At 37.4% G+C, this 21,619-nt stretch overlaps 1 protein-coding gene across 2 annotated transcripts in view; it reads left to right on the forward strand.

The window, feature by feature from the left end:
* Positions 1–21,619, forward strand: part of SYNE1 (spectrin repeat containing nuclear envelope protein 1) — a 288,590-nt gene that overhangs the window by 259,757 nt on the left and 7,214 nt on the right. For both annotated transcript variants that reach the window (XM_066546958.1, XM_066546957.1), the window contains 14 exons: positions 2,732–2,919; positions 4,557–4,707; positions 7,882–8,064; positions 8,474–8,611; positions 9,366–9,557; positions 10,451–10,781; positions 11,611–11,679; positions 13,607–13,749; positions 14,612–14,738; positions 15,877–16,088; positions 17,559–17,759; positions 18,103–18,231; positions 18,589–18,801; positions 19,776–19,865. In XM_066546958.1, the coding sequence (XP_066403055.1) occupies positions 2,732–2,919; positions 4,557–4,707; positions 7,882–8,064; positions 8,474–8,611; positions 9,366–9,557; positions 10,451–10,781; positions 11,611–11,679; positions 13,607–13,749; positions 14,612–14,738; positions 15,877–16,088; positions 17,559–17,759; positions 18,103–18,231; positions 18,589–18,801; positions 19,776–19,865 (2,367 nt within the window). The remainder of the gene's footprint in view (positions 1–2,731; positions 2,920–4,556; positions 4,708–7,881; positions 8,065–8,473; positions 8,612–9,365; positions 9,558–10,450; positions 10,782–11,610; positions 11,680–13,606; positions 13,750–14,611; positions 14,739–15,876; positions 16,089–17,558; positions 17,760–18,102; positions 18,232–18,588; positions 18,802–19,775; positions 19,866–21,619) is intronic.

The following is a 21,619-nucleotide window of genomic DNA, read 5'->3' on the forward strand; positions in this document are numbered from 1 at the left end:
ATAATTTATAACACAGAAGCATCCGTAATGAATGGTGTTTCTAAGACAATAAAGTGCTGGGAAGGGCTAAACATTGCTACCAATAAAGTAGACAGTTGAGATTATTTACTAGAATCCCTATGCAAATATCCCATAGTTTGTTACAACCACTTCTTGGGGGATTTATTTTGGGCACAGAGTCTGGTATATCTCTGCCTTCCACTGTTTCCTTGTGGTGACAGCGTGCAGTGATATTCTGTAGAAATGAGAGTGGTTTAATTTGAATTCTAAAGGGGAGAAATAGAGGTGAATCTTACCATGGGAGGATGCTGTATTTGGAAACATGGTGATGATTTGATAATCTAACAATACAAGACATGGTTATAATAATAATAGTTTTAAAACCCCACCTGCTTTCAATGCATGGCAACCAGTATTTTTATTAGTTGGAGGCTGTATCACTATCCACTACACCTCAGAAGGCTACCTTCTCAAATACTTTGTTCCCTGTCTCTTCTGTTAGTGACTTTGTGTTCTTTTCCATGTTTGATCTTCCACTGAGATCATGTTATCTTCCCAGTTGTTCATATGCAAAATTAGGTCAGAGATGTTATGTTGTGAAAGAGGAGGGACAAATTCCATTTATGAAACTCCATTATCTACTTCTCAGCATCTACTTCAACCAAGCATCAGTTTTGCAGATTTGGTCTCTAGTGAAATTAAAAATGCAGTTGAATCTGGATATCCTGGGGGAAGGTAGGGTAACTTCAATGCAGTATTTTTCTGGGGTAATGAACTTCATTTAAAGGATTACTTGTTTGTTTATTTTCTCAATCTCCTACCTCTTGAAATATGAAAAAAAATGATATTTGCTTCTGGGCAAATAAAATAAAAAGGAGGTTGTATATGGGTGACAGCAGTGCATAAAAGTGACACTCCTTTGTGAACTAACCCAAAGGCTTAATGTTATCTAATAAACATAATATATTTTAAAATCTGGGAAATAAATATTAGACTGTGGAGAAGATATAGTCTAGATATTGCTTGTGGAAATGTTCTGTAGGTGAATTAAAAAAGTGTAATTCTTAGGAATGCTTAGGACCCATAGTTCTCACTACTGCTTTACACCAAAACATTAGAAAGGAGATCGTGTTACCTGAACTTACTTAACCTCAAGTCTCATAGCTGTCTGGAGTGTGTGTTTCATAAAGGGTGACATCTGATTATAGAATCCACCCTTCTATATTAGTTCAGTGCAGATAGAAAGAAAAATAAGCATTTTGACATCACAATGAAAGTATTTTTCAGGCAAGTGAAGTGAGAGGGCCATTGCTGAGGAATAAAAGATTGTGATTTTCCACTCGATGTTGTCAAGTAGATGTTTACGAAATAACTTTCTAGTTGAGAAGATGAGCTAGAGTACTTCATTAAGTGAAAGCCCAGTTATTACAAGCAACCAAAAAAAATGGTTTGTATAGATCCACCTTGCTCTATTTCAAATTTCCTGTTTTTTAATTTGACATTTAGATCTCATTTCCTGCTGGAAGACATTTTCAGGTCATGTTGCTAGCTGTAAGGAAAGTTCCTCTAGTTAGACATTAAATATATGTAGACACAATGTACTGACACAGTATTTCCCTTTGCATGCCAGTTTACCTCAATTGCAAAATTATAGAGCAGTTTATCCCTAATAATCCTCAAGCTGCCACATTCTCCTACGTAAACATCCACATCTCTAATTGTCCTATTGGTTCCTTTCTTCACCTGATCAGAATTTAACCTAGTGTTCTAGATGCAATATAGCACTTTTTCATGCAGTTACATTATTATTTCTTTGTCAGAATTGGAATTAGGTTGTCTTGGCTTTGTTACTGTCCATACTGATTTTTCCATCTAATATTCTGATGATATATTACAAATGTAGACAAAATTCAAACAGAGTTTCTTTTCATAGCACTGATCCAACAGCAACAGCCAGTTACTTCTGTGGTTAGTCTTAACTTGAATCTGGAGATCAAAACTAAGGTGAAATATTAGTTCTAGAGGAAACATTATCACCAGTGTAGAACAAACCATTGAACCAAGAAACCGTCAGGAAGAATAATACTGATCATATATAATAAGTGCTAAGACAGTGTGAGTGCATTTTCTTTAGGTGTCTGGAATTTTCATTTTCCATTTCCAATGAAAATACTATAGAACTGGAAACTTGAAGGAAGAAAAATCTCTAACACATGCACTGTTCAACACATGCTGCTGCCAATTTCCATGTCAAACGTGCCACGTTTTGGAGCTATCTCATGTGGGGAGCAGCATGTTCATGAAGGGTCCCTCTGCCAAACCCATGCAGTACATTAGAATGTACTTCCTTGTCACAATTCTCTCACTAACTTCTGCTTTACATTCTCTGTGATAATAGGAAAGGGCTGAGAATAATTCTACCATTTATTGGTGATGTTGATTAAATGTGTGTGAAAGATGCTCAGCTGAGCATGCAGAGCTCTGGCAGTTTGTCCCAGCTGATGGTTTGGTCTTGGTAGTCCCTGGGAGAGCTGTGCATGCTGCCAGGTTCTCCTGGCTTCATTGACCATTGCATCACCACTTGCGTAGATGCACTCTCTTAATTGGTATTACTGGATGTTTTTCCTCTGTTTGCAAGCTTTTTTCTCTTTTTAAATGAGTGAAAGATAAATACATTTGCATGGATGCATGTTTAGCAATTTCTCTTAAGAACTAATCTCTTCACCTGCAGGAACTCCAGAGGGACATAGAGAAACACAGCACTGGTGTGGCATCTGTTCTCAATCTGTGTGAAGTACTTCTTCATGACTGTGATGCTTGTGCCACAGAAGCAGAGTGTGACTCCATCCAGCAGGCTACTCGCAATCTGGACAGAAGGTGGAGAAATATTTGTGCAATGTCAATGGAAAGGCGACTTAAGTAAGTCTAAAACACCTACAGATTAGTATTTCCTTCTGAAATACAGGATGTGATGTATATTATATGGGTGAAGTACTGAATAAAAGAGTGTAAGGTTCAGAAAAAGATCATTCACTGAGTAGAAGCCAATACCTGCCATGCCTCTACGAAAAAAACGAAATTTTGAGTTGCACATGCCTTTATACAAAGTACAGGTAACAATCATCAAATTTCACTCACAAGTCCTTCAGTAGAATTATTTATCATTTCCCATGCTTTGTAGATAGGATGACAGAGAAACTAGAGAAAGTTCATATGATAGCAATGACTCCAAGAGATTTGGAAAAAATTACGTAAAAGGGAGGTTATAACACTTAAATTTACTCAAGAACTACAGAGATTGATGGGAAAATAGTTATTGGATGGGTGAAATGTTATTCCAGGTATAGGGTTTATGTGTAGTTGGTGTTCCTCAGCAGTTTCTCTTGTGTCTTAGTTTGTTTATTTGGAAGAATTTTAGGACTGAGCACTTACATGGAATTTCTTCACCTGTCCACCTTAGCTGTGCTGAGCAAATGAGGGCCACAGCACCCAGGATTTTTGAGTGTAGTCTGGGTAACTGCACATGCTTAGACCATCATATCCAGAAGATTCATTGTTTTCTATTCTCACACAGGATAGTGTGGTGATTTTAACAGCAATAATGATTGAGGCAATGCTATGTACTATGTGCTGACTTAGTAATGAGGCATGTTTACAGATTTTAACTCCTGTATTTAAGATAATTTCTTTAAGTTTTAAAGTTATGAAACTTATTTCTGTCATGTTTATACAGTCATATAAAAAACTCTAGGAAGAATTTGATGTTTCTAAATGTTGAATTGAACATTTTATGATCTTTCATTTTGTGGGATATTCTTAATGTATTTAGTAAAGTTTCTTGTTTATTTTTTGCAAAAGATGTATTGCTTTTAGGTTTGAATCTATATCCATAGATTCATATCTTAAAGTAATTTTATACTATTGCCATGGAAATTCTTGAATAGCAATTGCATATATCTGTAAGTTCTATGTTATAAGATCTACTTAGAACTACATTTACAGGTTGTATCTTTGACATAGTCTGTCATGAACATACATGGGCTTTCATAACTTTGTATCCAACATCAATTCAGAACTATTTTAAGTTAATGTGGAACTATGCATGGAACTATTTTATTTTCTTAGAATGTACACATTATGCTTTGGTGGATTTGTACTGTACATTAACTGAGCTATCAGTATTTAGGATCTTTATTGTACTAGAAACAGCCATTTGTATTAATGAGCAGCTTTACTGATGTCACTGGCACTGCATTTCAGAAGCTATTTAGTGTGTGCTCAGCTTTTTAGAACTCCTATTACAAACTTAAAACTTTTTTAATACTGATTCCAAAATTAGATGCATTAAAAAAAATGCCTTCATCTTATTCTAGCTCAGTCTGGAATGAGCCAGCCTTCCCTGTGGTCTGTTTATCAGTCTGGCTGGCTGAGTTAGATTGTTAATCAGTTATTGTCTGGTGCAGTGCTAGTTTGCTGTTGCAGATGACAAGTTAAAGTTCTGTAGGTCAACTGGCCATCAGTTCAAGCATTCTCTAATTTTCTGTTATCTGTTGCAGAATTGAAGAGACCTGGCGGCTATGGCAAAAATTTTTGGATGACTACTCTAGATTTGAAGAGTGGCTAAAAACCTCTGAGAGAACAGCTGCTTTCCCAAGCTCCTCTGGTGTGCTTTACACTGTTGCTAAGGAAGAACTGAAGAAATTTGAGGTGATTTATAGTGGTTGAAATTCAATACCTACTGATCACATTGCAGCAGCCAGCTGGCGTTCTTCCTTCCCATAACCAAGTTACAGCAGAGATGCTGTATTAATAAAGTGGAGATGATGATTTTGTAGCTGTTCTCAGTAGCAGGTTCCTAAGATAAAAAGAGAGTGGAAAGTGGCAACTGGAGATACTTCCACTGTTTGTTCACAAAAGCCAAATTCCTCACCTTTTTAATTTCTGCAACTTTTTAGTACGCCCAGAGTTCCAGAGCCTTCCTAAATCTCCCTTCACCAAGTGCCTCTTCAAATGCATGCTGCATGTTCTTGCTTTTGCTTTGATTTTATCCCTCCTCTAATTTCCTTAAGTCTCTGAAGACAGCTCTCTGAAGTCTCTCCTATGATGCAGAATATCCCTCCTTTGGATCCTTTTAATTGGAATTCATGTCCATGCAAATATTGCTATATGTCCACATAGTGTCCCCTGTGATTTAAAAAATCTCAGCATGCTTCAAAACTGAGAAGCTGTCCCTTTGGTCAGTGCTTAGGAGCTTGTTACATGAATCTGTTGTGTCCACTGCAATGTGAGGGCTTGTCTCACAGTTGCAAGGGATTGTAAAGAACACACATACATCACCTGGTGAGTCACAGAGGAAAATGTTTTGCTTGGATTCATATTTGCAAAGACTGTGTCAAGATGGGAGAGAAAAAAGAGAATAAATTATTTAGGCAATTCTGTTAACAATCAGACACTGTAAAGTATTTGCTTTGAAGAAGAAATGCAAATTTTAAACAATGTCCAAACACTGTTGATAGGTTTTGGTTTAACAGTTAAATCAAAAACATAAACTGTGAAGTACTGTGTTCTGTAATTGCTATTCACATTTATGAATGTACTGGCCAGGTTTTGGTTTCAGACAGGCTTCATTATGGCCAGGTAGATTGCCATAGTATAGAAACGTTTGCTTCCTGGACCCAAAGACTCTGCCTCAGAGCTCTTTCTCATTGTCCCTCTATGTGGTGATCAGGATTTAAATCTCTTATTTAGTAAGTCTCTGTATGAGAAGCTGTACCATAAGTAAATTGACTCTTGATTTTTACAGCTGAATTTACTTTGTCCAAAGTCTGTTTTACTGAACCTCAGCTGTTATGGCGACCTTTCCTCTGCAGCAGACTTGTGCATTTTTTATTGTCTGTAAAGTGTCAGCAGGAACAAGATGAAAAGAGAACAGTGTAGCCTCTCCAAAAGCCTCCTTTTCCGGTAGTTTGGTTCTTTCTCTTTTCTCCTTCTTTATTTTTCTTTTTTTTTTTCTCCTGAGCACTTGATTTCTTTGCCTACCAAACAGCAGGAAGAGAATGTGGTTTTCAAATCCAGTGGCATTCAGCAGCTTTACTGTGAATTCAGTATGAAGTCAGCCACTTAAAAATACTAACAGAAGCAGGTTTCTGCTTTAACTAGGCATTTTTCAAATTTTATTTTCTTCTCCATATCTGCACTTTAAATAAAAAAGCAACACATAACAAAAAGAACTCATCAGACCATATAGGAACCTTTCAATTCTTGAGCACAAAGGTCAGAGATAGCTCTCACTGACTTCACTGTACAAAACCAAACTCCTTTCTATCCAGTAGTTTATGGAGAATTGGAAAGAGGTAACAGGAAGGAATGCAACAGATGAATTCTTGTGTAGATGAGATGAAAAAATGGAAGGCAAATAAACAGCTGTTCTTTAGCTGGAGAAGACTTGGTAACAGGTGAAACAACAACTGCACACTTTTAGATTTCATTATCCTAGTAAATACAGTCAGAATTGTGCCTCTAATAGAGGAATACTTGTGCAATTTTAAATTAATTCAGTTCTACTGATTATCTCACCCTAGCTGCAAGTGCGTTTGCTCCTTTTTGGTTGTTCTGTACCCAATTTGATGGCCATTCAGTGCAGAGAATAATTACATTGAGAGGACTCTGCACAATCTGATCTTTTTTTCCAACCAGTTCGTTTACTTTGTTGTCTGGTATTATAGCAGAAATGTGCTTATCTCATTATAGCTTTGAATGGTGCAATATGAAGTGTATATCTTTTTACATAGAAAACTCAGGGTTTTAATTAAAATTTCTCTACAGAAGTATATAACATATCCCAGTTCTATTGTCCTTATTAAGGGAGGTGTCTCCTTTTGGAAGAGATTGACTGTTTTATTGCATTGTGAGGAATATCAGACAGCAAGTTTGTAGAACTACAGTGGGATCCAAACCCTACTTGTATTCAAAAGAAAGCTGGTGTAATCTAGGTTTTTAGGTCTTCCTTTGGTTACTTTTCTATTTTGGTGATGTGACAAGGTAAAAACAAGTAGAATTTTTGAAAAAATACTCTGGTGGTGGTGGTGGTAATAGTAGTAGAAGTAATAGTATTATTAATTCAGTAATTTCTTTACAAGGTGCTTCCTCCAAGCTTCATGATTACTAGTCACCACATAAAAGCCATGGGCTAAGTCACCTGTGCACCTCAGCTGCATGTCTGTGGCTCTTGTAACAGCAGAGTCCAAAAACACCAAAAGTACATGCTGCAAACATTTGCCCAGACATAAGTTGGCATGGATATGAGTGACATTTTCTTTTCTGTGAATATTATAAGAAACTTACTTGCACACCAGTACACTAAATATAATAAATGTCTCATTTAGTACCATGTTTCAGAATAAACAATTGCTCAAATCTCTTCAATGTTTGCATTTCAGCAAATTCAATATGTGAAAAGAAATCCAATGAATCCACAGGAATCTTGGATTTCTGTTCCTTTTTTTTTTAAGAGTTTCATGTTCATTGTTTGTACTTCTGTTCTCAAATACTGAAGCATATAATTTCACAGAAGGAGGAGCTGGTTTTCTTACACTGATTTTGCCTTGTAATGGATATTCATGTTGCAATTTCTCATTCAGTGAATCACGTAAGTTTTATGAACTTTTTGGGGATTTTTGTTTTTTTTGGTTTTGCTTTTTTTAATCAGAAGGCAGCATCTCTATAGGGTAGCCCACAGGAGATGTCTCCAACTAGTGGAATTTATTGGTTTACATATGTCAGAGTGCAGAAGAAGGGTCAAAATAAGGCAAGAGATCTGTATATGTATCCTGATTTCAGTAATTAAAATTCTGAAGGTGTCTTTTGTTCATACTGCTTTAGGCATTCCAGAGACAGGTGCATGAAAGCCTGACTCAGCTGGAGCTGATCAATAAGCAGTATCGGCGCCTGGCACGGGAGAACCGCACTGACTCTGACGGCAGCCTCAAGCAGATGGTTCATGAGGGGAACCAGAGATGGGACAATCTACAAAAGAGAGTTACCTCCATCCTACGCAGGCTAAAAGTATTCCATTTTTAAGACTTCAGTTTCACTACTCTAGTTATGAATCAAGGGTACTTCAGCAGCTTTCAGTTTAATGCATTTGCACAGTGTTTTTGAGGGGACTTCTACCTTTGGGAGAGGAAGGAAGCTCATCAGTTCACTTAGTCCAAAGTAAACAAATAGACTGTAGGCAAATGCTTGGTGACATCAAACACCACCTTCCTCACAGAAGATAACTTTCTTAGGTCAGCTAATTGCAGCTCTAGATGGTGTTACTTAAAAAGGAACCTCAGAAAGCATGTAAGAAATTAACAAAGAAGGTGTACTGAGTTTAAATTGGGTTTGATGGGGATGAAAGTAGTTTTCCTAGTATTGCTGAGGGTTTTCATGTTTCTGGTCATTTCATGCCATTCAATTTTCCACTCTCCAGCATTTTATTGGCCAGCGGGAGGAGTTTGAAACAGCACGTGACAGCATCCTGGTATGGCTGACAGAGATGGACCTGCAGCTCACCAACATTGAGCATTTCTCAGAGTGTGATGTCCAAGCAAAGATAAAGCAACTTAAGGTAAAGAATGATAGATACATGAAAAATGTAAAGAATGGATAGTTACAGAAGGAGGGATGAAAGAAGGGAGGGGAAAAAAAACATGATGGTGAGAAAAGAATTTTAAGAAACATTATGCAGAAATGCAGCCTGACATGATTCCTTTACTTGCAGGCCAAGACTTCAACCTCAAAAGTCATGAATTATGTCAAATTCCAATATGTACTTCTCTGTCAAAATAGAAAATCTTTGATCTATGAAAAATGTAAAAAGAAAAACCAGGGGTGATAGTGTACTTTTCTGCATCAAAATAGGAAATATTAATAAAAAATATTTATGTAAGGTCTTCATTATTGCTAATATCTAATAATTACTACATTTCTCAAGCATTTATGCATCAGAAAACTCCTTCTCTAGAGAGGGCAATACCAAATGTCACATTATCCAAAATTCCACTGTGCTAGATTTAGCATCTCTGTTCATTCTAGACATTTGATCATTTGTATGGCTTGTTTATTGACGAGATTTCTTTCCAAATTCAACAAGTAAGGAATGAGGTGGTAAACCATGAAGTATCACTGGTTTTGGCTTGAAAGACTGTGGAACACTAAATTTAATTTAATTGCTCATTGTTGTTCATGATAAGAGTATTTGGCACAATCCCTGTTTGTTACCCACACCGTTCTTTCTATAAAACACCTAATACTTGGATTTTTAATTACCCACATTGTTGTCATGTTGTTGTTGTTAAAGCATGGGCTTTTCTTTTACACAGGCTTTCCAGCAAGAAATTTCCCTGAACAACAACAAAATTGAGCAGATAATTGTGCAAGGTGAGCAACTCATTGAGAAAAGTGAGCCCCTGGATGCAGCTGTGATTGAAGAAGAACTAGATGAGCTGCGTCGCTACTGCCAAGAGGTCTTCGGGCGTGTGGAGCGCTATCACAAGAAGCTAATCCGCCTTCCTGTGTGTATATTTGCATACGTTTTTGCTTGTTTGGTCCATTACCAATTTACAAATGTGAAAATGAGGAAAGATGTTGAAATGAAACCTAAGGAACTTTCCAAATGTCCTGTGGTTAAATTTTGTTGCAACCCTGACCATCTGCCGCCTTTCCATTACATGCTATTTGTGTCCTGTTCAGAGAGCAAGCTGACAAGATCAGGAATTTCTGTAAATCATCCTGGAAATGCATGCAAATTGGAGATTTATAAAACTTTATTCATGGGAGTAGCGCTGTGGTAGTAATCATAAGAACATCTCCCTGCACTGTCACATAGTTTGACTAGCAGCTTAGTGAGCTGTTTTTAAAAAAAACCACAATGATAAAATGATTTTTCTCATCAGAAGAGACAGAAATTTATCTCCAGAATTGAACACAAACTCAAAAGTGGAAAAGGAAAATAAAAGGAGAAAGTGAAAGGAAAACAATTTTTGATAGCTCAAGTCCTGCTGAATGAAAAGAACAAAATACAGGGGGTTGAAAATATGAAATAACACAGTAAGAGTAATACTCATGATAAAGATCACTTATGTTTTCTATGAATTGATTCCAGACGTTTTTCTAAGCTAATATTTGCATTGAAGTAATATCAGTAAAAGTCTGGAGATATTTGCCTTATGTGAGACTTTATGTGCCTCAAGTAATTAAAATGAGCTGGCATTTTGATCTTCTTTGTTATTTTGATTTTTTAGTACACCTTAAAAATAATGAAGGGAAGGTGCCAAAGGAAATGTGCAAAATGCAAACCCCACCAGTGTGCCTGTCACCTAATGCTGCTTTATTTCACTGACCCAGGCTGACCATGCGGTGCCTCTGCACGTTCCATTGATCGCTTCTGTTTGCATTATGCTTCTAGCTAACAGATGACGAGCACGACCTCTCAGACAGAGAGGTGGATCTGGATGAATCAGCAGATCTCTCTGACATACGCTGGCATGACAAATCTGCGGACAGCGTTCTCTCCCCGCACCCCTCTTCCAACCTTTCGCTGCCTCTTTCCCAGCCACTGAGGAGCGAGCGATCGGGGCGAGATACCCCTGCGAGCGTGGACTCCATTCCCCTGGAGTGGGATCATGACTACGATCTCAGCAGGGACCTGGAGACAGCCGTTTCACGGGCGCTGCACTCAGAAGAAGACGGAGAACAAGAAAAAGACTTCTACCTGAGAGGAGCAGCTGGCATAGCAGGTATGGTGGCAGACTGAGTGCTCTATTTTCTACGAGTAAGAGAAAGGCAAATGTTATATGTGTGATTGTGTGGCCAGGATTCTCATGGAAAAGTACTTTAAATAGCCCCTGATGACTTTAAATAGCGTTTCCTAAGTGATCTCAGTGGCCCTCTGGCCTTAGAGACAGTGATGGAGATTCCTGGATGACGACAGCCTTGGAAAATGGCAGAGGCGCACATGATATGGCAGGGAATTGGCTGTGTATCTATGCGTGAGGCCTGCCAGATGGGATATGTCATCTGTAACAGCTCTGCCTCCTAAGTTATTCTGACTAGAAGAAGCTATACTGGATATGGCAAGAAGTACAGAACAAACTAATGAAGAAATGCTGTGGAAGAGACCCACAGAGAAAATCATCAAGTGTTTAAGTAAATCCTAACTCTGCCCTGATACAGGCAAGACTCCAGCAAATGAGTGTTTAGTCTGAGGTGGGATCTTGGGTCTTGTTCTGCAGTGAAGTTAGAAATCTTTTCTAAGTGTTTGTGCTTTGTGTAATAAATCTTAACAAGTGAGAGTGCCCAAATGGAGCTAGCTGTGGGATAAGACATACCAGTGTATTTTACTCTGATCTTGTGGCTGTCTTTTGCTTTCCAGATCATTGCTCTGGGAATAGTCAGGTTTGCCTGGATCTTAAGAGATTTTATAGCAGCCTCCCTGTGTTTCAGTCTTCATCTTTTTCCTTCTCTAGAGAGAATGTTTGCTATTGGAACAATTTAATTAATCCATCCCATGAAAAGGACTCCTGCTGTAAGGAGCCATCAATTCAGAGTGTGCTTTTATTTTTTCAGATGTAGAGATCCCTGAAACTCTTGAGGCCTATGTAGCACTCACAGAAAACGCCCTCAAAAACATCTCTGGTAGGCATCATAAAAGACTAAGCATAGCCAGATGCAAATACCATGGTGCACAAGTGTAACTTCTTTCTCTTCTCCTAGCATCTGCTATCTTTTCACAACTTACAAGATAAATATTTCTTACATGGCAGCATTGACATATTAACTTAGAAGTATCCTCCTGCTTTATTACTTTGCTTAAAGGTACCATTGGGGGTATGGATGAAACAATGATGTCTGAAGTCTTAGCCCTCCGACCTTGGCTAACTAAACTAAACTGATCCTGATCTTATTGGTCTTTTTTCTCTGGTGTCCATCAACTGGACTTTAATACATAGTTACATCTTAAGGCAGAAGGAAAAGGTATAGAACAATACCTAATTTTTCAGATTTGCGTATTATTTTTTTTAACACAGCCACATCTTGGATTATTATGCAGATATAAGCTTTTAGTTTAGTTGTTGTTTCATGTGATCAAAATGTCAAGTTGAGGTACTGTCTTTATCTTAGTCTCATATACTGGAAAATTTTCTTTTCACATTGCACAAGATTAAACCTTCTTTCTCATTTTTTGATTACTCTCTTGGAGGAAAGAGATGCATTTGCAAGTACTTTTTCTCTTGATTTCACAGTTTTCCTCTTAAATAATGACTTCATTGCTATAAGCAAACAATTAAAATCTTAGTGTCTGTGACACAAGCCTCAGGTTCACCATCCATTTCTATTTACTCCCCAACTTAGTGAAATAATGTTATTGATTAAGGGTATGAGTAATAGCAGTACTTATGGGAAAAGTGTGTTTAGTTTTCTGACCCGTGAAAATTTTTTTCAAGTAATGAGCAAAAAAACAATATCGAGCGCTTTGTCCTGTCCATTTGGGGTGAGATGGTGTTATATATGAAAAAAGATTAATCATCCAAGAGGCTCAGTTTTTTGTAATTCGGTGGACAGAAAGCTCTCCTCTATTCATGTTTCTTATTGTGTCTTTAGGAATAAATTCAAACTGTCTTTGTAAACAGATGGAAATCGGGCATAGTAATAGAATATGGATAAGAAGGATCTCATGGGGTCCTCTAGGCTGCAACCTGCTTCACATTAGCATTGTCTGTAGCTAATTTATATCACAAAATTCAGCTGACCCCTACAAGGAAACTACAAGTTAGTCCTTCTTCAAAAACATTGATATTGATTCCCAATAGCTTGAATGAATAATTCCATCTTGCAGATATGTTAAGCATGATCTTTGTCAAGTACATAATTGGAAAAATGCTATACATTTTGCTCCTTAGCATGGTTGCCCAAAGCAGTCATGGACTACTTGCTGCAGGCCTCCAAGATGTCCAGTCATCTATGGATTTTGACAATATGATTATAACAGTATCACTTAGCATTTGTGAGGCCACTTTTAGTCTCTAAAATTGTATACAAATAGGATCCTTTCATGCAGATGCAAATTCTACTGCATTTTAGTGGGGAGAAATAATACAAAGAGAAATGAAGCTACCAAATTTTTACATGGATTTAGATCATAAAAATGGGGATTTGGGTTATGGGGGTTAATTTGACAGTGCTTGTGAAAGGGAGCAAGGTGCTTCCCAAAATCAGTGAGGTTAGAGTATGCTTTGCTGAGAACTTTCTCTTTAAAAAAAGACAAGGCATTCAATATAGGGGAAAAGCCACTTTAGAATAATTTGCAAGCCTACTTTAAACTGTGAACTCTTCTATAGTATTCTTATGGCAAGCTTGTTCATTGGTATAATCTTTTGCTAACACTCTCTAATGTAACCAGTTATCACTTAGCTTTGACATTGTACCACTCATACTGCTGCTGCCACCTTTCTCCTTCACTGTCTAATCTAAACAGTATTCCTAATATCTATTCTGCCTGGGCAAGGAAAAAAAAATTTGGAAAATTTGGGGTGACAGTCCCTCTTTTTTGGTATTGGTACAGGTGAACCGGGTGCCCTGGAAGCACATATCCGACAGCTGGACAAGGCCTTGGACACCAGTCGCTTCCAGATCCAGCAAACAGAAAACATCATCCGTAGCAAGACACCTACAGGACCAGAACTGGATTCCACTTACAAAGGATATGTGCGTGTGTTTTGGAGCCCCAGTCAGTTATGCACCCCAAGCTTAGCTTAGCTCAGATATTGAGGGAAATGCAGCTGCTTCAGCAGAGCAATGATCTGTAACTGCTTCTCAGGCTCACTTGTGTGCTTACTACCCTCGACCACATGCTATTGGTGTTTATGCTATTAGCGTGTTTACAATAGCATTAGAGGAAGAAATATATTAGAGGAACATGACTCTAAGGAATTTATTTTCCTATTACATTTTTGCAGATGTCTAAAAGTACTTTCTCACACATGTTTTTATCCATCTAACGAAGATATCCTTGTTTGAAGTTCCCCTGGTTTTAAAAGCATGTTTTATAGCTTCAGGCACAGTATTCATCTTGCTAATGAATTATAAGCATGCATCATATAAGCAGGGTTACATGTATGGAATCCCTAATTAAAAAGCTTTTTCAGAGAGGTTTTCTGAAAGATAAATTTCTCTCTAAGCCATTCAAATAATTTTATTAAGGACAGAATGTAAAAATTATCTGCCTGCATGCATAGTAATATTTCCACATTTAAGTTAATTTTCTTTATCAATCTTCTAGTGTCTTTGCCATAGTGTCTTAAAATTAGAGAAGATGGCACCTAAGACATCTAGAACAATTTGGCATAATGGTGCTAAGTTATTTCCGTATAACTTATGCTTTAGGCCTTTATTATCTGCATATACTTTTTTTATAGTATCAGCGCAGATTGTTAGAATAATAGATCTTTTTCTTCACACTTATACTTACTGTTGGAAATTTCTGGAAGTTGTATTGTAATTCTCACTGTCCATACAATTAGTCCTGTACAGTGCATATTGAAAAGGAATATTTTGTTTGTTAACACAGATGAAACTGCTGGGTGAATGCAGTGGAAGCATAGACTCAGTAAGAAGGCTTGGATATAAACTGAAGGAGGAAGAAGAAAAATTTTCAGGTCTCATTAACATGAACAGTACTGAAACACAAACAGCTGGTAAGTAACATGTAGTTCATTTGATGAGCAGTAATTATGGAAAGCAGCACACATGCAAAGCTTTTCTGAATAAACACTTGGTATTATTTACTGGCATATATATTTACATGACTGTCTGTTACCATGTTCTGTTTAACATTTTTAGTTAGGAATAGTAAGTATTCCTTGTGTATGCTGTATGAAGAGTTTAGGCATGCAAGTCCATTTTAAGAACCCCTTCATATCATGAAGCATAACCCTAAGCCTTTCAGGAGGTCCCTGTGGGTGCAGTGGGGTTTTTTTTTAAGATTTCTCATGAAAAAGGTTGCTTATATTGGTGTACAAAACACCTTGGCCAGCATTTGTTTCTTCTAATATTAACTTTCACCTCTCAGATTACCTGCCTAGAGTAAAGAAACTTATTTTCACCTGATAGAAGTATTCATGGGGCTAATTTTAAACATCAGCTGTAGAAAAAGAGGCAGCATGGATTGTGAAAGCATGGATTCCCAGAGACTATAAAGGCATCATCCTCATTCTTAGCTTGACAAGATATGCTACCCATATAGTCTCTCTTATTTTTTTGCGGATTTTTATTTGTAAATTTTAAGTTGATGGAGTGATACAGCTTCTGCCGTAACATTTCAAGATAACTAGCAAGAAGAAATAGTCCCTTATTTATTTCTTTCTAGTGCAAGTGTTTATCCAATGCATCAGCAGTAGCTAAGGCAAATGTAGTGAGGTGTGACCATTAAACAGTGATCGGCACAACTACCAATGAAAATAATAAATACCTGGTTAGTTAGATGTATTAATATTTCTTGTCTGGTTTGCACTTGTCTGGTAATTTAAGACGTCTTTTTTGCCAGCATAACCTCTTTTAGAGACCTGCATGTATCATCTTAATTCTGCTCATACAAGTCTGACATTAGAAAGCAATAAAATTGCCTGTTGACTGGAATCATCCAGGTTCTTCATTCTTTCCCTCCAACATCACTTTCTTCAATCTAACTTCATTTTTAAAGTTCTTAGTGTTTGAGGCTTAGGCTTTTTACAGAGCATCTTTTTGCTCTGAACAGTATTTGGTTTATGCAATTGTGTGTGTGTGAAGCTAGTGAGTTTTTCTGGCTTTTGTTGAATTTGGTGTTTGTAATTCCAGGTGTTATTGAAAGATGGGAATTAATCCAGGCTCAAGCTCTAAGCAAGGAGCTGAGGATGAAGCAGAACCTTCAGCAATGGCAGCAGTTCAACTCCGACCTTAATAGCATCTGGGCTTGGTTGGGAGAAACTGAAGAGGAACTGGAGAAGCTCCACCGCCTTGATCTCAGCACTGACATACAAACTATTGAGCTCAGGATTAAAAAACTGAAAGTGAGTTTTATTTCTCTGTTCCATAAGTTACCTTCTAAAACTGAGTGCAACAGGTATGTTGAAGAGGTTGCCAATAATTGCAGCTGGTTTTCTCCACACTGGGGGCTTCTGCAGGTAAAGTAACTGGGAAAGTGATTTTCTGAATCACCTTTTGGAAGGAAAATGTACCATGATCCAAATGAAGTTTTGGAATAGTAGTTCTGCAGCAATTCTGTAATCCCAGAATGTCCAGATAACTCCTGATGTCACCCAAATTGATGAAATTTTTAAGAAGTGCCAAGTTAGATCACTTCTCTTTTACTCAAATTGGTAACAAAATAGCTGGTTCAAAAGAAATGCCTCACTGAGACATTACTACTTTGTGTGGAGGAATGAGAAGGAGTCCAAAGGTGTTGTAACCTACCCTGTGTCACCAGTGCAACATAGGAAAAATTTGATGCCACTTTGCAACATTCCTTTTCTTCTTCTGTCATCTCAGGAGCATCAAAATCTGAACACTACTTCCATCTCTCTTGTGTATTTCACAGCTATAAAGATCTGCAAATGTGGTGGTCCACAACTTCGCATTCAGTTACTAGTTTCTTACAAGCATGGGCACGAAAATATGTGACCCAATGTCAAAATGCACTGTGCCTCATGCCAGGGATGAGGTGAACAGATAGTAAAGGCTTTTTCCGGCTGTGATCCATGGGAAGCATGTCAATTCTCATCTTCACTGTAATCCAAATATAGCTGCCATAAGTACTGCAGAGGTTACTGTGACATCGTGCTTTTAAGTAAATGCTGTAAAGTAGGTGGAAAACAGGGCATTTCATAAGAATCCTGTTCTTATCTCACCGTCTCTTTGAAAGCCCATTAGTACCCTCCAAACCAGTGGAGGTGGGTTTCTTTTGTGGCTTCCAATATAAACAAATCAGAGTTTTTATACAAGTTGTGCTTCTATAAATTTAAGTTCTTTATACTCTTTGTATGTTTTTGTTTCTCTCAGTAAAAGCTTTTATTTTAAAGCACTGATGACAGCAGATTCCACTTGAAAATATGTTGGTTTTCATGTTTATCAGCAAAACTGAAAAGCGAGGGCAAAAGTTTTATTGTGAGCTAAAATACAGTTGTGCTACACATTTAAATTTTTTTGGACCTACTCTGTCTTTAAAATATCTGAAACATGAGCCAGATCTTTAAAATTCAACTCTGACTTCAGGCTTTTAAAATTTTGCAAGTTTAATTGGCTTGCTCTTGTTTATGCTCACAGTAAAGTTTTAGTAGATGTTAAAGAGTGAACATTTGCAGAGTCACAGAGTGAGCCCAGAAGCATCATATCCAGAGTAAAGGGACTGTTACAGTATGGTGCCTTTCTGCAGCTGCTGGTGGCAAAGCACTGCAGTCTTGTGGTGCATTCTCTACTTTATGTTTCTGAAAGTCATAATTTACCAATTTCCATTCTTTCTTCCTCTATGTCTTACCATCAAGGAGCTGCAGAAGGCAATTGATAACCGCAAAGCAATCATCTTGTCCATCAATCTGTGCAGCTCAGAGTTCACTCAGTCTGACAGTGAGGAGAGCAAGAAGCTCCAGGAGCGCCTGTCCCAGATGAATGTGCGCTGGGAGCACGTGTGCAGCATGATTGAAGACTGGCGCAGCTCGTTGCAGGATGCATTAATACAGTGCCAGGTCTGTACTGTGCCTATTTCAAATTGTCAGCAGCCCATATACTGAAAATATAGACCATTTAGTTACCTGTTGTGCTCATGATCCATACGAAACTTACCCGTGAAAGCCATACAGTTTTGGCGTATGTTTTTCTCAAGGATACACCTGTGCTACCTAAAACATGTATTTACAGCCCAATATTTACAAAATTTGTCATCTCTGGAATAGTATTCTCATATTCTGTTGTATACTTCTTGGAAATTATTTTATTTAGCTAGTAGAATGTATCAGAGGATAAATTAAAAACCTGAGTTTGACTGGAATATTCTGCTACCCTGTTAAAACCATGATTCATCATTTGTAGGATTTCCATGAACTGAGCCATGGTTTGCTGCTTTGGTTGGAGAATATTGACAGAAGGAAAAATGAGATTGTGCCCATCAATCCAAATCTCGACTCAGAAATACTGCAGGATCATCACAGACTTCTGATGGTAGGACTATAATCATCCTTTTCTCTCCCAAAACACATCACCAGAAAAACATCTAATCAGATTTCTCTTTCTCGTGAGGGTTAGCACTGTACATTGTGTGCTAACACAGAGCTGTGGGACCAGCTTCAGTGACTGACTTTGCCTTGGTAGGGAACACCACTCTCTTTCCTTAGTAGCGCATGTGATTTTAAATCTCAGGCAATTACTAGACTGCTGTATATCCTCCTGTCAGATTAGAAATTTGTTGCTTCTCTTCATTTTTTTCCATTTCTTTAATGTAAAATGGTGAGTTTTGTGAGTTCTACTTTTTTTTTTTTGACTGCTATTAAAAAAATTTGATGCTTGCCTTGGTAACAGCAAATCAGACGTGAGCTGCTGGAGTCTCAGTTGAAGGTGGCATCACTGCAAGATATGTCTTGCCAATTGCTAGTCAATGCTGAAGGCAAGGATTGTCTTGAAGCCAAAGAAAAGGTACATGTCATTGGAAACAGACTGAAGCTGCTCTTGAAAGAGGTTACACGTCATATTAAAGACCTAGAGAAAATTCTTGACATTTCAAGCAGTCAACTGGTAAGTCACGTCTTTTTATTCCTTTCTGTTCACTGAGCGTGTTTCCTGCTGTTCTGACTGCCTTTCTCTGATCATTGCTATTGGCTGCTCTGTTTCTGTGGTTTGCAGTGCTTACCAAGATAGAACATGTAATCTTGAATATCATAAAGTAGTCTTAAACTTCATATTGTAAATATTTCTTCTGATACGGGGGGAGTTTAAATTCAGAATTTTTTTTTCTATTTGGTGTAGCAATTACTGAACTTCTTGGTTTGTTTACCCTGCTATTACTGAATCAGTCAACTGGCAAAGTATATGAGATAATTATTCCAGTAGCAGTACTGAAAATTATAATATGTCAGCTGTCACCGGAAAGTAAGTTAATGCACACTCTGTCAAAGAGAGAAAAAAACCCATAAAATAAATTCTGTAATAGGGTAAGGAATCCCTAATATGTGCCTCAGGCTGTGAGCTATAGTCCAAATCTTTTCAAGTTGTCGTGTACCTCAGGTATTTGAGAGGGAGTTACACACGTGTCTTTGCCAGCAGTGACAGATACAGAGTAAAGATTTCAAGGCTCTCCTTTAGTTCACTTTTTTAAAAGGACTTGGATTAGCAGAGTTATTAAAGCACAAGAACTCAGCTCTTCCCTCCTTTTAGTGGATTTCTACCTGTTTTATTAAAATCTTGGTAGTACCAAACCCTTCTTGTAGTTCACAGCCAATGAAGAACTGTTTTTTCCCCTGTATTGACTTTGGTGGAAAATGTGCACCTAAGCAAAGGAAGTTTTAACTATTGTTCGCTTTTCTTCTCCTTTAGGGCTGACAGAGAAAACATGTCTTAGTCTTTTAAAATTTGGTAGCAAAATTTAGCTGCTTTATTTTATTTGGCTTGGAAATAACTCTGCTGGAATTTCACTCAGGGAAATTTTTCTAGTTTGCTTACCTGTGCAGCTAGTTGCTGTATTTCTGAGCTCCATTCCTTCTGAACTTTAGGAATTGTCCTCATGGTCTTCTGATGAATTAGACACATCAGGCTCAGTGAGTCCTGTATCTGGAAGAAGCACTCCAAGCAGACAGAGAACGGTAATTTCATGTAATTTATTTTCTTCCGCCCCTTGGGTGGGAACTATAGATATCTACCGCAGTTCTAGCCAGCTGGAAGTCACCCCTTCCCACTTGTTAGGAAAGGAAATGGCATAAACCAAAAGGAAAACACAGCTGCTTTTCCCAACCCTGCTGCATATCCCATCCTGCATGAAATCAGAAGTGGTAAATACTATCTGAAACCAGGGCTGTCAGTGTGGTTGGTTTACCATGGTATGGCATGTCGTGTCTCTTGTATTTTGCTCTAGTGATGGCAGCACCCCAAAGTCCGGTCTTGTCTGGTATAATCAGTCCTCCATTTCTGTTTGGCCTTCTCTTCAGAGCTGCTTCATCAAGAATCTCAATAAGTTCTTTTGTCATTTCTGATGCAGGTTGCAGATGGTCTTATTGAGACTTTGGATGAATGGCTAAGTAGAGCTGAAGGGCACAAAAACATTATTCAAACCAGCTAGCTGTGCAGGACCTAATCAATGGCTATAGTGGCAACTCTGGAGTTGTCCATTTACATCGCTGGCACAAAATTCAAGAAATATAGCAATACATGCCTAATACTTAACACTTCCATACTCTGAGCCCAAATTGGAACTGCAATTATTTTGTCTTTTTCTGCAATTCTATTGGTTGATTAATTTGCTTTTTTCTTTAGTTCTTAAGACAATCAGACTGGTTTTGTTTTGTTTTGTTTTTCCATTTGCACTTTTTTGTAAAGCCTCTGAGTTCTGTCTTGATAAATCTATGGCTCTTGAAATTCATTTATTTTTTTAATTTTTGTTTACATTCACTAGTTTCCTTTTAGATGCTAGTATGAGAATGTAAAGGAATACTGGCTTTTCCAAAGGAGAAAGAATATAAACCTTAACATTTTATTTCAGAGGTCAATGCTTTTGTCTTTTAAATTTAAACCTAAATAGTTTCTAATAACTCTGATATCACAGGTGTAACTGAAGGTTGCCTGACCATTACAGGAAATGGAGAAGTATTTTACCATAAATCTATGTTTAGAGAGCATGTAAAATTATCATAGGTTTCATCTTAATATTTTAATAAGGATTTGTCTGTCTCTTAATTTGTTATTGTTCATATAGTTACTACTGGTTTGTTTTTTCCCCTCCATAATTCATAGCTAAGTTTATGATTCCTTTCAAACTTCTGGGTTCTGCACCCACACAATTTTGAAGACTAAAGTGACACTAAAGTGTTCAGAATTTCAGTGCCAAATATACTGATGCTAAATAAATAAATACTAATACAAAAGAAATGTAATCAGAATTATAAACATCTAACTGCATTAAATGATCCAGCAAATACCTGTGAGTGCAAGAATGCCCCTACCATTATTTGGCCTTCAAAATCGTGGGGTGCAGGAGAGACAAAACTTGCCAAAGGAGGGTCTTGGACCTTTTTCCCTAGAGAATATTAATTTTTCTGCATGTGAATTTTAAAATCTATATATTTTTCCATATTCAACTTAATAAGATAACATCTATTTCATATTGCCTATTATTTGAACTAAATTTCTAGAGACTTTATTTAAAACCCAGAGCTACTGTTCATAAAAATAATGTCTAAATGTTATTACTGAGTTCACTATGTATGTTCCAATAATTTGGAACAGCTAGGTGCAAAGAAAAGCCAGTTTCCTTGGTTCATGGGTATTGGTCACTTCATTTGATTTTTTTTTTTATGTTTCCTTTGCTGCACTTTTAATTTAGTTTCATCAGTAGCTTGTCTTT

This window comes from Molothrus aeneus, chromosome 3 (assembly GCF_037042795.1).
Source record: "Molothrus aeneus isolate 106 chromosome 3, BPBGC_Maene_1.0, whole genome shotgun sequence".
NCBI classification, from domain to species: Eukaryota; Metazoa; Chordata; class Aves; order Passeriformes; family Icteridae; genus Molothrus; species Molothrus aeneus.